The 15,957-nt window shown below is 36.6% G+C and overlaps 2 protein-coding genes and 1 long non-coding RNA gene across 6 annotated transcripts; 2 read left to right on the top strand and 1 right to left on the bottom strand.

The window, feature by feature from the left end:
- Positions 1-456: 456 nt before the first annotated feature.
- On the top strand, positions 457-6,388 carry LOC140821500 (uncharacterized). The gene is made up of 2 exons (XR_012115758.1): positions 457-716; positions 6,297-6,388. It is a non-coding gene; the product is annotated as an uncharacterized lncRNA (long non-coding RNA).
- A 347-nt stretch (positions 6,389-6,735) lies between these two features.
- On the bottom strand, positions 6,736-11,310 carry LOC140821481 (protein ALTERED PHOSPHATE STARVATION RESPONSE 1-like). Of its 4 annotated transcripts, none has more exons than XM_073181977.1 (6): positions 11,131-11,310; positions 9,316-10,642; positions 8,694-8,878; positions 8,243-8,463; positions 7,404-7,737; positions 6,736-7,324 (listed from the first exon to the last, which is right to left on the bottom strand). In XM_073181977.1, exons 2-6 carry the CDS (start codon positions 10,136-10,138, stop codon positions 6,902-6,904), a joined length of 1,986 nt encoding a protein of 661 aa, XP_073038078.1. In that variant the 5' UTR covers positions 10,139-10,642; positions 11,131-11,310; the 3' UTR covers positions 6,736-6,901. The 4 variants fall into 4 exon arrangements, with proteins under 4 accessions (XP_073038078.1, XP_073038090.1, XP_073038086.1 ...); XM_073181989.1 differs by having other exon boundaries at positions 11,156-11,307; XM_073181985.1 differs by lacking the exon at positions 11,131-11,310 and adding an exon at positions 10,940-11,074.
- Positions 11,311-12,187: 877 nt separating this feature from the next.
- Positions 12,188-14,978, top strand: LOC140821473 (AUGMIN subunit 2). The gene is made up of 6 exons (XM_073181970.1): positions 12,188-12,501; positions 12,615-12,740; positions 12,909-13,013; positions 13,528-13,596; positions 13,918-14,031; positions 14,427-14,978. Exons 1-6 carry the CDS (start codon positions 12,376-12,378, stop codon positions 14,730-14,732), a joined length of 846 nt encoding a protein of 281 aa, XP_073038071.1. The 5' UTR covers positions 12,188-12,375; the 3' UTR covers positions 14,733-14,978.
- Positions 14,979-15,957: the final 979 nt, after the last annotated feature.

Here is a 15,957-nt window from a genome sequence, read left to right as displayed (position 1 = left end):
TCTGTCATATCTTTTTTATTTTTATATATTAATTATTAATAATCAAAATTTTTTTTTATTGCATTCGATCTCATCACAACAGATTTTATGATATGGATATCTTATTGGATTATGTTTGAAAAATAATATTTTTTATTCAAAAAAATATTATTTATTATGGTAAACATGTACGAGATTAGTCCTATTCAACGTCCATGAGCTAAAATCTCATACATCTTTAGGAGTAAAGGAGCCCTTAGTTTAGTAGACCCATCTTTCTAAAGCACGACCTAATGTATTAGTTCTTACAACATCCACAAATGTAGACTAACATTATTCAGTTACTTTATAATAGCTTGTTTTTGGAAATCAATCATGATCTTTTACATTTCAGTCTTTTCGTTCCGTCTTTTGACTTTCGTTCCGAATAATTTACGACATGGAATTAGTTCTTGAAGTGTGTCGGGCTCGAATTAACGAGACACGCGTATATTATCCAACTGGGATGGATACAGCACTAGATCATCGCCATCTCAGCAGCAATATTTCAGTGTATCCAACTCTGACGCCACGAGCTCTGTGTGGAGTTGTTTGAGAAACACTTACAATGCATATGACACTTGGCATCACGGATCTCCATCAATAAAATGGCTAGTACAGTGATGATGACTTCTCTGCCACAATTCAATGGGCTCAGGCCTCAAACGGCACCAGTAGTTTCACCTGTCAAGGGATGGGTAAGTCAAATATCTTGTTAGTAGTGAAGCCCAAGTCTCCTACCTTGCTGGTCTGGATGGAAGCCCAACCACATATTTTGCTGGCTTCATCTTTGGGCCCAAGTGGTGTACTGTGTACGTTTCCCAAGCCCATTTATAACTCTTATACATGGGCTCTTGGGTTGGGGGAAAATGACTCGAACACTCTCGATTCTTCTGGTTTTCTGCTCTCTTCGCTTATGCGCCTTCTTTCCCGAAAAAGATACTCTCTTCTCCTCTGTACTCCTAGGGTTTGATCGGCTCTCCGGTTGATCATCTTGATCATCAGGCAGTAGCGGTATTGCTTTCTTGTCTGCGCTTCCTTGTGAGAAGCAGGTTGCGAGACCGTGTATACTAGGGTTCATGTGCGTTGGTGTCTGAGGTAACTTGTGACAGATAGTACCGAGATATCTGAGATCGGTAGTGCATTGGCTGGAGTCTGAGCTCGTTGTGAACGTAGATCGGCGTTTCTTTTCTGGTCGAACCACGTATTTGGTTATTTCTTCCCTTTTCTCCTTTTGTTGTTAGTTTACGGTTTCAGGTTTATATGTATTGTGAAATCCTTACAGTGGTATCAGAGCCAGGTTCGGTTTCTTGGTTCGGTTTCTTGACTTCCGTTGAGAACTAGGATTTCGGTACCTTACTGGTTGATATTCTCGTTTCTGAGTTCTTTACCGGTTGACTGTTCTTGTTTCAGTTCTTGTCCCAAGATTTGTTCGGTTCTGTGAGTCTTACTCTGTACAGTGTCTTGTTCTCTTTAATTTTGGTTTTGTCTTTTGGTGTTTGCGAGGCACTGCCATGGCATCAAGAGTTGAGACACTCCCATTTGATGGAAAAGGGGACTTCGGTTCCTGGAAAAAGAAAATGAAGGCCCTACTGTCCTATAACAAGGTGCTGATTGCTCTAAAGTTGATGAGAACAGGTGGTCCGATGCTCAGAAAGCAAAGAAGACTGAGATCAATGAGATTGCTTACAATCTTATTGTTCTCAGTCTTTCCGATGCCATCTTGAGACAGGTAGATGGCTGTGATGACCCCATAGCCATCTGGGGTAAACTCGATTCCCTCTATACCACGTTATCTGCTTCTCATCTCATATATTTAAAGGGTTATCTGTTTTCTTATAAAATGGACATTTCTAAGTCTCTTGATGATAATCTTGATGAATTTTTGAAACTGACTTTGCTCTTTAAAGGGACTCAGCAAGAACTTGATGATTCTAGCCTTGCTATGATTCTGTTAAATTCTTTGCCTGAAAAATATCATGTTGTTAAAGACTCCTTGCAATACACTGGGGTAGTTCCCAAGCTTGAATTAGTAGTGAATGGGCTTAGGGCTAGAGAACATGAACTTAAGACTCAGAAAAGAACAGGGAACAATCTGTTTGTTAAAACCAATAAGGTAGAAACTATTTCTAATGACAAACCCGGAAAGGATAAGAAGAATAAGAAGAAAGAAACTAGAAATTGTCACTTTTGTGGTAAAAAGGGTCATCTGAAAAAACAATGCTATAAGTTTCTTTCTACTCAAAAAGGAAAAGATATGGAAACTAAAGGGTCTAATGTTGCTTGTATATCAGGAAGTCATTCTGATGTGTATGAGGTTCTGAATGTTTCTGATATTCCTATTAGTGACCGCTGGATTCTTGATTCTGGCTGTTCTTTTCACATGTCTCCTAATCTTTCTTGCTTTGAGAACTTGAATGAATCGTGTAATGAAACGGTGTTCATGGGAAATAACAATTCCTGTAAAGTTAAAGGAATTGGTGATGTAGTTCTCTGTCTTGATAATAATAAGAAGATTAGGCTGACTAATGTGAGATATATCCCCTGTTTGAAACGTAATCTGATCTCCCTTGGTACTCTAGATGATATAGGTTGCTGTTATAAAGCTGAAAAATCTTGTTTGAATGTTTATAAGGGTGACAAGTTAATCTTGTATGGTTCAAAAGTCTCTGGTCTGTATATATTGAATGGTTCTCATGTAAATACCTGTGCAAATACTGTTGTTAGTACTAATCCTGCAGATACACAAAGATGGCATCTTCGGTTAGGACACATGAGCAACAAGGGGCTTCAAGTACTCCACAACAGTGGAGTACTAGGTAAAGACTCTTTTTCAGAAGTTCCCTTTTGTGAAACTTGTGTGCTAGGTAAACAACATAGGTTTAAATTCATGAAGGGTACTCATTTATCTAAGTCCAAACTGGAATATGTGCATGCTGATTTGTGGGGCCCTGAAAAGAGTCCCTCACATGGTAATAACAAGTATTTCTTGTGTATTGTGGATGATTTTACTCGTTATGTTTGGACCTTCCTTTTAAAAACTAAGGATGAGGCTCTTGAAAAATTTAAAAGCTGGAAAACCTTAGAGGAAAATCAAACTGACTGTAAAGTCAAGATTTTGAGAACTGATAATGGCTTAGAGTTTTGTAACAATGAGTTTGACTTGTTTTGTTCTGAAAATGGTATTTTAAAACATAGGACTGTTCGAAACACACCACAACAAAATGGTGTTGCTGAAAGAATGAATAGAACTCTATTAGAAAAAGTTAGGTGCTTGTTGTTTACTTCTGGTTTACCTCAGGGCTTTTGGGGGGAAGCCCTATATACTGCCACCTACCTTGTCAATAGGAGTCCTAACAGTTCTATAGCCTTCAAAACTCCCTTAGAACGATGGACTAACATGAAACCTAGCCTTAGTCACCTTAGGATCTTTGGTTGTGCAGCCTATGCACACACCAAAGATGGTAAGCTGGATCCCAGATCCTTAAAGTGTGTCTTTCTAGGCTACCAACAGCAACATGGGACAAAGGGATATAGATTGTGGGATAGAAACACTAGAGGTGTCAAGATCATTGTGAGCCGAGATGTGATTTTTAATGAAGACTCTTTTCCGTGTAAATTGCAGGACAATGCTGCTAAACCAGAGAGTGAGAACTTGAGAGATGCTAAGACTACACCTTTTGAGGTGGAGACTCAACAAGAGGCTGTTCTTGGTGACATTCCCTTAGGGGATGATCATCATAGGGATAATGAGGCTGTGGATAATGAGAACCCAACACCTGAGGTTAATGATGGTGAAGAACCTGTGGACCATGAGGTAGAGGTTCAGGAACTAGTTCATGATGAGTTAGATAACTATCAATTGACTAGAGATAGGGAACCCCGGGCTAGGAGACCTAACCCCAGATTCACCTATGCTGATTTAGTTTATACAGCACTCATAGCAGCTCAAAATGTCCAGTATTCTGAGCCAAACACCTATAAAGAAGCCATAGAGTCTAAGGACAAAAATCAGTGGATGAATGCCATGATAAGTGAGCTTGAGTCTCTTAAACAAAATAAAACTTGGGTGCTCGTTCAAAAGCCTAAAAATCATAAAGTTGTTCAATGTAAATGGCTGTTTAAAATCAAAGAAGGTCTGAATCCCAGTGATCCACCTAGATTTAAAGCTAGGTTAGTTGCTAAGGGATTCACTCAAAGGGAAGGCATTGACTTTAATGAGATTTTCTCCCCTGTTGTTAAATACAAAACCATTAGAATTATGCTTGCTTTTGTTGTCCATTTTGATCTTGAACTTGAACAACTAGATGTTACCACTGCCTTCTTGCATGGTGATTTGAATGAGACTATTGTGATGGCTCAACCTGAAGGTTTTATTGATAAAGATCATCCTGATTTTGTGTGTTTGCTGAAAAAGTCATTGTATGGCTTAAAACAGTCTCCTAGACAATGGTATATTAAGTTTGACTCATTTGTGATTGGAATTGGCTTTAAAAGGAGTAGCTATGACAGCTGCTTCTACTATAAATCTGTTGATAACATCCCTTTGTATTTACTCTTATATGTTGATGACATGCTATTGATTAGTAAGTCTATGTCTCTTATTACTAATCTGAAAAATTCTCTTAGCTCTGTGTTTGACATGAAGGATCTTGGCCATGCTAAGAAGATTTTGGGGATGTATATTGAAAGAGATAAGGAAAAGAATTACCTAAAGCTGCATCAAACACCTTACTTAAGGAAGGTGGTATCTCTGTTTGGTAACACTGAAACTAAACCTGTTAAGTTGCCATTAGCTAATCATTTTATACTCCATAAGGGTCAATGCCCTAAATCTGATAGTGAGTTAGCTAAAATGCAAGATAAGCCTTATGCCAATTTGATTGGATCTCTCATGTATTCAATGATCTGTACTCGACCTGATTTATCATTTGCTATATCAGTGCTGTCAAGATACATGTCTAATCCTGGTATTGATCACTGGCGTGGTTTGAAATGGGTTTTGAATTATGTTAATTCTTCAGTGGATATTGGTTTGGTCTATGGTAAGTCAGATGTTCTTAATCTTAAAGGTTATGTTGATTCTGATTTTGCTGGGGATCGTGACTCTAGGAAATCTACCACTGCTTACTGTTTCATGCTAAGGAATAGTTGTATTTCTTGGAAATCACAGCTGCAGCCTTTAGTAGCCTTATCCTCTACTGAGGCTGAATATGTTGCTATGTGTGATTGCATTAAAGAATCTGTTTGGCTACATGGTTTGCTATCTGAAATTGATGTTATTTCTGATACTCCTACTGTACTATGTGATAATCAAAGTGCAATTCACCTTAGCAGGAACCCTGTTTACCATGATAGGACTAAGCATGTAGATATAAAATTCCACTATGTTAGAGACATGATTGCTGCAGGTAAAGTCAAGGTTGTGAAGGTTCCCACCGAGGACAACCCGTCAGACATGGGGACTAAGATTGTTCCAGCCCCTAAGTTTAGACACTGTCTAAATCTACTGGGCATGGGATAATCTCCTACCTCGGACTGGTTAAGAGCGATGATGATACTCATGAGCCATTTAATGCACTATTTGGATCGATGATAGATCGGAGACTTCTGCCTCAAGGTGGAGTATGTTAGTAGTGAAGCCCAAGTCTCCTACCTTGCTGGTCTGGATGGAAGCCCAACCACATATTTTGCTGGCTTCATCTTTGGGCCCAAGTGGTGTACTGTGTACGTTTCCCAAGCCCATTTATAACTCTTATACATGGGCTCTTGGGTTGGGGGAAAATGACTCGAACACTCTCGATTCTTCTGGTTTTCTGCTCTCTTCGCTTATGCGCCTTCTTTCCCGAAAAAGATACTCTCTTCTCCTCTGTACTCCCAGGGTTTGATCGGCTCTCCGGTTGATCATCTTGATCATCAGGCAGTAGCGGTATTGCTTTCTTGTCTGCGCTTCCTTGTGAGAAGCAGGTTGCGAGACCGTGTATACTAGGGTTCATGTGTGTTGGTGTCTGAGGTAACTTGTGACAGATAGTACCGAGATATCTGAGATCGGTAGTGCATTGGCTGGAGTCTGAGCTCGTTGTGAACGTAGATCGGCGTTTCTTTTCTGGTCGAACCACGTATTTGGTTATTTCTTCCCTTTTCTCCTTTTGTTGTTAGTTTACGGTTTCAGGTTTATATGTATTGTGAAATCCTTACATATCCCTCAAGTTGGCGCTTAAGATTCGGAAATTTAATCTGGGACTGTATTCCAACATGTGTTTTTGTTGCTTTTCCAGGTAGCATTTGAACCCATTAAGCGCAGAGGGCAGGGACCCTTAGGAGCTCGCTGTGACTTCATTGGCTCACCTACTAATTTGGTATGCTAGTTGGGATACTCTAAAATCTTAATGGGAATTCAAGAAAGTCGATAACTTTTTCATCCTTCTATTAACTGAGATGAAATAAGTGACTTGGGTCTATTCCTATTCCTTCGTACTGCTCGTTTTTTTATTGCCAGGTTATTTTTTTTTTTATTTTAATTGTCGGGAGTTGAAACAATTATTTTGTGCCTGATCAAAATGCAGATAATGGTGACAACCACTAGAATAAGCCGTCCCCCGTTATTTCATTTCTGTCATATAAACGAAGTTTTTCTGTGGAATAAAAACGGCATTTCACTAGGCGTTTCAAGATTTAATCAAACATATTCAAGATGATCGTGAAAAGCTGACATGCTTTGATAGGATAACGTATAGGTACTTTAACTTCAACGAAATTAGAACAAGTTGAGTAGTTAAATGCGTAACTCAACTCCTCTTGCACATTGGTTAAACATCAATAAAAAAGACTACCTGATTTCCACAAGTTGCTCGTTCTCAGGACATTGTATTCATTTCACCCCTTACTGTTCTAATGCAATCTGGCCACCGAGAATTGCCTCAAAGCTATGAACATAAGCTTTCGAATGGTCTGTTAGCACATGAAATACATTTGGGAGCCTAGTCTGTAAATTGTTCAGAATCAAGGCTTGAGTCGCTTTGACACAATTTACATACTTGGCTTTCTGCTCATCCACTAATGTCTTGAGAGCTTCAACTTTGGCGCGTCTAATCAACAAAGGATGCTTAGATGTGGTCACAGAGTTTGCTTCTTCAAGAGAGAAGCCTCCCTCAAACCTAAACTCGACTTCTGAAAGGGAATTGAGTTCTCTTTCCAGTTTCCGCCCAAGTTTTTCAGATCTCTTGCGCAAGTTGTATTCTTCTTGCTGCTGTAAGACTATGGTTTCAACTGCAGATATCAAGCCCTTGATGGTTTCAGACACTATCTGTAGATGAAAAATGGAAAAACAAATTAACCAAGTTAGAAAGTTGACAGATGGCTCAAGATTTAATCAAACAAGTTACCTTATCGTGTAAATTATTGAGTTGGTTCAGCCATTCTCCGAGAAGGGCATCCAATTTTAAAGAGTTATCACTCTGCTGAGTCCCGATATTTGCAAGGCAGCTGGTAAGTCCGGTCCATTTTTTTAGGGTACCTACATATTCTCGCTGGAATTTTACCAGTTTGCAGAAGCTGTTGTACCAAGAAGTGACCTCTGTATGGAGCTGAGCTGCAGCCTGCAGATGGTATTCAGAAGTAGGTTCGATGTATTGCTGATCTGCTAGATGGATCAGCTGCTGAGATATTTGACTCTGGACTTGATGACACTTGTGCATTGTGTGCCACATATGCATCAATCTGTATGAGAAGAAACACAGTGACGATTCGAACTTAGTGGCGTATATATCAAAAGACCAGGAGCAAGTATTCAGGGTGATTCAAAATCTGAAACCGGCCATCACGGGATATATAAATTGGAGATAATTTTAAAAACTCAAGGACATGGAAGATGAACCAGTAATAATTTTTATAGTTCAATACACCCCTCGACTCATGTGCAATGAAGTATGAAAATTAGATTTACAAAAAATTATTATATCATGGGATATTAGACAAGCATAGTTTTTATACTTCAACAATCTCGACTTGAGGGAAAACAAGCGAGGCTTCAATTTTATTTAAATATCTCCTAATATAAGTTCTTTCCCCTTAATTTGATCTTTCTGACCAGCAAGAAAACATTACATACTCCATATAAACAAATTCTTCCCATTTTTTTTAGGCCTATGCACTTTCAAAGGTTGTCTAGCCTATCGGTTAAATACATTCAAGACACATAAAATTCAACAACTTGAGAGTTTACCCTGAAGCTAGCGCAACAATCTGCGGGTGCAGCTCCTCATTTATAAGTCTTGATATAGTTGAGTAAGAGCCATTGATTGATTCTTGCCTAGATAAAATATACGACTCCAAACTTTCAACGGTTAGCCGAGTTTTCTCTGCCTTGACCCAATCATGGTCTTCCTCTTGTCTCTGTAGCAGCAAAGATTTTCTCCCAAACTCCACCTTGGCATTCACCTCCTCCTTTAAAAAATATAAAAGCACGGTTGCCATTAAATTTGTAGAAAAAAATAAGTTATAGACATAATAACACATTTGTTACTTTCTCAAGGTTTACTTCGACAAACATGGGAATCCGTTCTATAAGCTAAATCTGTAAGGCTTTCTTTCTAAATCTGTAAATCATATTCCTTAAAACAAAGATAATGCTATTTCTTGGTTATGTACTTATACTTTATTTTCAGCCCAATTACCTTAACATCCTTATGGAGCTTCTGCTCCTCGGAATAAAGCTTCTGGAGGGTGGTGCGATGAGCTCCAGGTTTACAGGGTTCGTTAGATTCAGAGAAAAGTTCGGCTTCTCTTGAGGATTGAAGTGATTTAAGGGACCAACTCCAAGTTAGAGCACGGAAAACTCTTGTTGAATTGCTTCTCTTTCCTGCAAATATAGATGGTGTAAGCCCCCAAAATGTCATACCTATACAAATTTGGTTCCTAGAGAATAAATCGCTTTCCATAATTAGTTAAAACCTAGATTAAAAGACGATGTTCCATTTCAAATTAACACAAGAAATGCTGTAAAAGAGGAATTTTTTCAGTAAGTAGGGCATGCTTTCCTCGACCTCACACAGGGAACATCAATATCATCAGGTCGAGCACAAAAGAAAAAAAAGTAACTCATGCATTTGAAAAAATGCCACCGTTGGAAAGTTGGATGGGATAAAAACAGATAAGATGCGAGGAAATTTGACAAAATCATAGAGGAAAAAACACCATGACAGACAAATTTGCAAGATATGTCTAGTTTAAGATATCAAAAGCCATGAAGGGAAAAAACAAATAGTTTGCTCCGATTAAGAGAGAAAAAGTAGTTACTCTTGTTCTCTTTTATGCCGTTATAACGGAAAGAATCACCCGTATTGATATCTATAACAACAGCTATATTCTTCACAGAACCAGATGCTTTGAGGAAATATTCATCCAAATCTTTAACAATACTGCTCAAGGTCTTGTTATTCCTCCAAACCACCATACCCATATCAGCCGTGTCTTTAGCATGCCAGCTCATCATTGAGGAATTTTCACCAGCGAGTTCAACCCTCTGCTGTTTCACGGGAATCAGATCAATTTCTTTAGTTGCGTCAAAGGCTGCTTCCTCATCTTCGTCTATAAATTCAGTATTTGTCTCAGCCCAGTTCTCATCCTCTTGTTCCATTGCTTCACTTTGTTTATCACATTGGGGTGATGAAGGACCAAAAGGGTCCCAATAGTCCCAGGAAGAACTGGTAGGTAGAGGTGGTGGAGTGTGATTTTTATCCTCGTCGATTTCTATTATTTCTTCTTCCACCGCAGAATGAGCCTTCGGGTGTTTATTCTTAAGCTTCCTTAAATCAGGGCTGAATGGAGGTGGTGGTGGTGGTGGTGGTGGTGGTGGAGGTGAAGGAGGCAAAGGAGGAGGAGGGGGGGCTGGAGGGGAAGGCGGAAATGCAAAATCAGAAGTGTTTTCCTCAAGTTCCAGTGATTCGGATTCGGTAAACTGTCTAAGGGTCGCTCCAGTATTTTTTAGCGATCTTAAGTACACCAACAGGGCATCAGCAAATTCTTTCCTGCATCCCAACAACTGTTTCATAAGCCTCTTCCTCTCCCTGCAAATCTTCACCCGCTCTTCCCTATCAATTCTTGATGCAACACAACCCATATTTCTGAATCTGAATGTCTTACTGAAATATCGTAGCAGATGCTGAACGCTGAAGAATAATCCTTCAACATTTACCACTCCTTGCAGAATCTACACCATAATCTTCATATTCTTGAGGATAAACATCATATTTCATTGTCTAGAGGACAACTTGAAATGCTGCTTCAGCCCAGTAAAATCAAATATACAAGTGATCCACACAGCAATAGTGTTCTGAGAGAAGCATGGAAACGGTATTCCTAAGACTAAATCCTAAGAATCACTCTGACACTGAACAGAGAGAAATACATGACGCTCTCAAAGAAGCATGGAAACGGTGTGCTAAAAACCTAAGACTAAATCCTCAGAACTATTCTGGCACCCCACAGCACGAATAGCTTTTACAAATTCAAGAACTGAAAGTGCATAAATGTCCTAAATAACCCACTTCAAAAACTCTACCAATCTCGCAGACCCATAAAAGATCTGAAGTCCTTCGGATATTCGTCAGCTAGTATCCAAAATCTGCAGATTCAATAGGAATATAAATCAGAAAACAAGACTATCAAAACAAAAACCCATTAGCCCTTTCACTTTGAGCCCATAATCGGTAAATGAAACGCAATTCGACACCCGTAAAATAATAACAGAAGCTTTCAGCATGAAACAAAGCCTATCTCCAGATAAAAACAGCCAAACAAGTTCTCTTCTTTGTTCCAGAAATTATAAACTTAGCTGTCAAAACACACCGTACGAAAACTTTTGAACAAATTATATTCTTTAAAGTACAATTTTTTTCCTCAAAAAGGTCACAAATACTACCGATGATACATCATTCTCCGCTTTTAAGAACCAAACAGATGACAGCTAAAAAACAATGGCGTTGACACGGAAGCCAGAGACGACCAAAAAATTACAAAAAAACGCATAAGCTTGAAAAAAGAAAAAAAAACACTGCAGAGCATAAAAATATAAGCTAGAAAAAAGAAAAACAGAGGTTTCACAGGATTTACTCGAATATGGTTCCTTTAAACAGACCATGGCAAGAAAGAAGCTGAAGAATATACAAGATTTGAGAAATGTGAAAAAGGAAGAGCTCCACAGCTACGACTCCTCCATTCCCAAGTGCAGCCCGAGGAAGAATCCTAAGCAAAAGGGACTCACTTTTTGAAAAACTAAAGGTTTTTCTACTTTACACCATCTTTTATTAAGACGTTGCGGTCAGAATATTACTTCCTATTAATAAATTGATATTACTATGCATTCTTTTTCAACTATTTTCCTCAAAAAAATGGGAACTTGTGAACTATCCACCATTAATGCTTTTTATATTTAACAGCTCATCGTCTACATCCAAATCGTTTCAAATATATATTTCACTTTCTATTTTTAATATTATTTTATCAATTAATCTCATCATTAAATATATTAATTAATTTTAACAAACTTTTTAATATACCAAAAGACTCATTAAATAAAAATTAAATTAAATATTTTGTTGTAAAATTTATTTTTCTAATTAATTTTTTAATTTTTATAAAAACGAATATAAATCTATTTATATGATACATATATATATATATATATTATATTTTTCTATTACATTTAAGAGTAAGTCTCTTATGAGACGGTCTTACAAATCTCTATATGTGGTCAATCTTACCGATATTCACAATAAAAAATAATATTTTTCATAGATGACCCAAATAAAATAGAGCGAGTCTCATGTGAGACCGTCTCACGGATCTTAATCCGTGAGACGGGTCAACCCTACTCATATTCAAAATAAAAAGTAATAATCTTAGCATAAAAAGTAATACTTTTATATGGGTGACCCAAATAAGAGATCCGTCTCACAGATACGACCCATGAGACCGTCTCACACAAGTTTTTGTCAATAAAATATTCGTCATACAAAATAGGACTCAAATGAAAATGACTTTTAAAATTCGTAACTGTGTCTTTTTAACCATCAGCAATTAATCCATTGAGTTATTTTAAAATAATTAAATGTTAAAGAAATTTAAATTTAAATTTTAATTTAATTTTTTTCTATTTTTTTAATGGTTGAATCCCGCTGCCGCTGTCATTAATTCTAAATTCCGAAATCGTTGTCGTAAAACACTGCCCCGGTCCTTTCTGATCGCCGGCCATACCTCAGCCACTGTTCACCGCCTCTCCTCCAGGCTGCATACGCTTAGTTTACTTACGTTTGTAGCGGATATACATTATATACACGCTCTTCCTGGTATACAGAAATGTCCGTGGGCGGTGGCGACACGACTTGGGTGGGAAAGAAACCATTGAGAAGAGTGGGTGGAATGTCCGATGCTCTATCCATCGCAGCCGATCTAGGATTCTCCGTGCCTCCGCATCCATCACAGGTCCTTATACTTTCATAAGATTGTTTTGCGATTTCAAATTGGTATTGTTGTGATTCTCGCAGTGTTTTGGATTTTGTAACTTTTTTTGGTTTTTTGTGTAATTGTTGGATTAGGAAGATATGCAAAACTTGTCAACTGGTTCTGGTGAGAAGGGGGATGACTTAATTAGGATTTTAAGAGAGTTAACTGCTGTGCATCGGAAAATTACAGATCTGCAAGTCGAACTTCAAGGAAGAAAGGTGGTGTTTTCGAGTTTTCCCCACTACGATCTTGGCATTAACTTTTGAAATTTTGAATGGTTGAGTTTTGAATTACTCGCTCCTGTGATTGTATAAATCCTGATTGACGTATCTTTGTTCAGTTGCTTCTTGTGAAGAGGACTGAAATCTTGTTTTTTTGAATATCAGGAGGACAAGAATGTTGCTCATCTAACTCATGTGAGTGAAATGGAAAAGAAGATCGAAACTTTAGCTCGGATCACCACTATCTTGAAAGATGTAATTCTGAACAAGGTAATGTACCTTGCTCAATGTTGTTGAGCGTTTGCTTCATGTCTTGATTAGAAGTTTTGAAATAGAGATCTACGACTTCTTCGAGAATATTCATGTGAGTGTCTTATTTATTTCTCAATAGAAGAAGGCTATACAAATTTTGATTCACTGATTTCAAGAGAGAATTGCTGATGTCATAGCTACGGTCTAGTAATGTTTTCTGCGAATTTATATTGTTAGCAAATAATTAATGAACTACAGATATATGAGAAGAAACATTGGATTTTAATGTGGGGAGGGTATCACATGATAACATAGCTTTAGAAGGGTAAACATAACAGAGTTTACAATAAAGTGAATAAAGCCATTTGAATTGGTATGGCGAATATTATTATGAGAATTTAAGAGGTAAAATAGAATGGTTGTAAATTGATTAAATCTTTTTTCATCCTGTTGTGACTTGTGAAGGAAAATATATATTGTACTTTTACGGCAATTCATACGCGATTCTTGTACTTATATACTTTCTTCTCAGGATAGGATAATAGCTCGCCTCCAACAACCTTACTCACTAGATTGCATTCCTGTGGAAGCTGAGTATCAGGTATGTTCTTCATTGAGAAAATCAAAGAGCTCCCAGTCATTTTCATGTGAAAGCGCCATTCAAGCTTGACTTATTTTCACGGAATCTAATCATTACATACATGCACACAAGTATAGAGCACACACCTGGCAGCATTTGTTCTTCAAGGTTCGTAAGTTGTAATCATGGAGGCTAACCTTGGGATCGTTCTGAATGTCTACTAGGATATGAATGACTCGGAAATTTAGCTTTAAAATAACAATTATCATTATCACTCTTCAAAATCACTTAAAATGTCGGAAGATTATACTGATTCTTATGATTTGTTCCTGATTTGTACAGAAACAATTTTCAGAATTGCTTATGAAGGCAGCAAGTGATTATGGTGCCTTGACTGCTTCTGCATCTGATTTTCAATGGACCCAAAATTTTAAGGAACCACCCACAGTATGGGGGGTAAGTTAACAGAGCATCTGACACTTTTGCATCACCAATTGAAATACCCATATTCCTTCAACACAACCATACATACGTTCAAATTCCTTTTCATATGTTTGTGAAAGAATGGAAATTGCATCTATTTCCAACCAATATGGGAAACTTAATTAGCTTAAACCTCCATTGGCAATTTTTCCCAGTGAATTAACAATTTCACTATTGATGAAATGGGTCAAAACACTTAACAGTATGTTAAAGCTTGTTTGCTCGATAGTTTGTGCTTACTGGGAACAGGTTGAAACAATTGACTTTTCGTCTACATGTTTCAAAATATGGTCATTATCTATTGAGAATGTAAGGTACACGAGTTTAACTCACACTCTTGCTTGATCCTGTGTTGCATTGTGATTTAGGAAATGCTCCGTCCAATTCCTGTTGCATTGGCATCTTGCACTCGCTTCTTTGAAGCCATGACGGCAATGAGAGAGTCATTTGCCAAGCTTCAAACCCTGAGAGTTGGTACTTCCTCTGAAAGAGTGATGGGCGAGTCCGATTGTGTTACCCCACCTTGGAGAACTGAATCAAGTTTTGGTGTACAAGGTCCAGAAGGGGACAAAGCTGTGGAATCTAACTATATCGGTGGTGATTCTGATTATGTCGATGGCACAAGCCACAGGAGATTGTCGTGGCCTCCATCTGTTAAAAAAACTGGAGTCTGATCAATGTCGCGAGTTTTATTTCATGAGAATCAAACAGAACTATTGAGTGCAGGTTATTCATTCTTACAATTTTTCTCTCTTTCTAAATTTACTTACAAATGCATCCGTCTGTAGTCGTACGTAGGTAATGTGTTGTTCCACCTTTGGGTTCCCGATTTGTGTTATTTGTTCCATTGGATTCCACCATTTTCAATACTCCCTTTACTTGTTTCCCAAATGAAAAAAATCTTCTATTTTTTTCTTCAATTGTTACATTGGAAATTTTATATTTGTATTGTCCACAGTCTATAACTAAATTTTACTTTCTTTTCTTTTTCAAATTTCAATTCAGACATACTTCAAAATCCAAGTGAGTAATTCCACACTTAATATTTTTATTTATTGACTAGAAAGAGGTCCATCATACTTGTAATATACAACTATAAGTAATCCACCAAAATTTATAATTAGACGTTAATAGAAAAAACAAACTACAGCAATATAATTTATTCTGAAATATTGCAAGAAAACAAAAGAAATTCTACTAGTAACTCTTTTAAGTTTAATCAATTTCGAGTTAATTGTTATTATTTTTAAATTTTAATTTCAACAATAAAATATTAATGAAAATATATTAAATGGAGAGAGAGGAAAAAACGGAATAAAGAATCTATTAAATATATAGGTTTAAAAATGTACTAGAAATAAATATCTTTTTTTTTTAAGATTACATTATACTTTTTATAAATTGAAGAAGTCCAGAACTATGAAAAAATAAATTTGTCCATTTATAATGCACACCTTTTAAAATACTTAAAAATCAATACCAGATTTTGTATTAAAATATATTTTAGAGGTATACATGATTTATTATTGTATTTAATTTAACTAATATATAAATATACTATAATATTGATAAAGAAAAATAATATTATTTTTTTATTTTTTATAATATATCTAAAATATATTATAGTCGAATATATAATTTATCTATTAACATATATTTAAGTTAATTAATAACTCTATTTTAATACAAAGTATACGATAATTATTTATCATAATAATTTATGAAATAAATATCTTATTTTTTAAAAAATAATTAATAAAAAAATCTTGAAAATAAAAATATACATTATTTTAATTTAATATAATAAGTAGACTTAAAAATAATTTAAGTTAAATGTAACATTGATTTTTTTTTAGTTAGATATGCATCTATGAAGTCATTTCTGTAAGGCCCGAGAAT

Source organism: Primulina eburnea, chromosome 2, assembly GCF_022965805.1.
Source record: "Primulina eburnea isolate SZY01 chromosome 2, ASM2296580v1, whole genome shotgun sequence".
NCBI lineage: Eukaryota > Viridiplantae > Streptophyta > Magnoliopsida > Lamiales > Gesneriaceae > Primulina > Primulina eburnea.
This window is presented reverse-complemented; position numbering and strand designations above follow the sequence as displayed.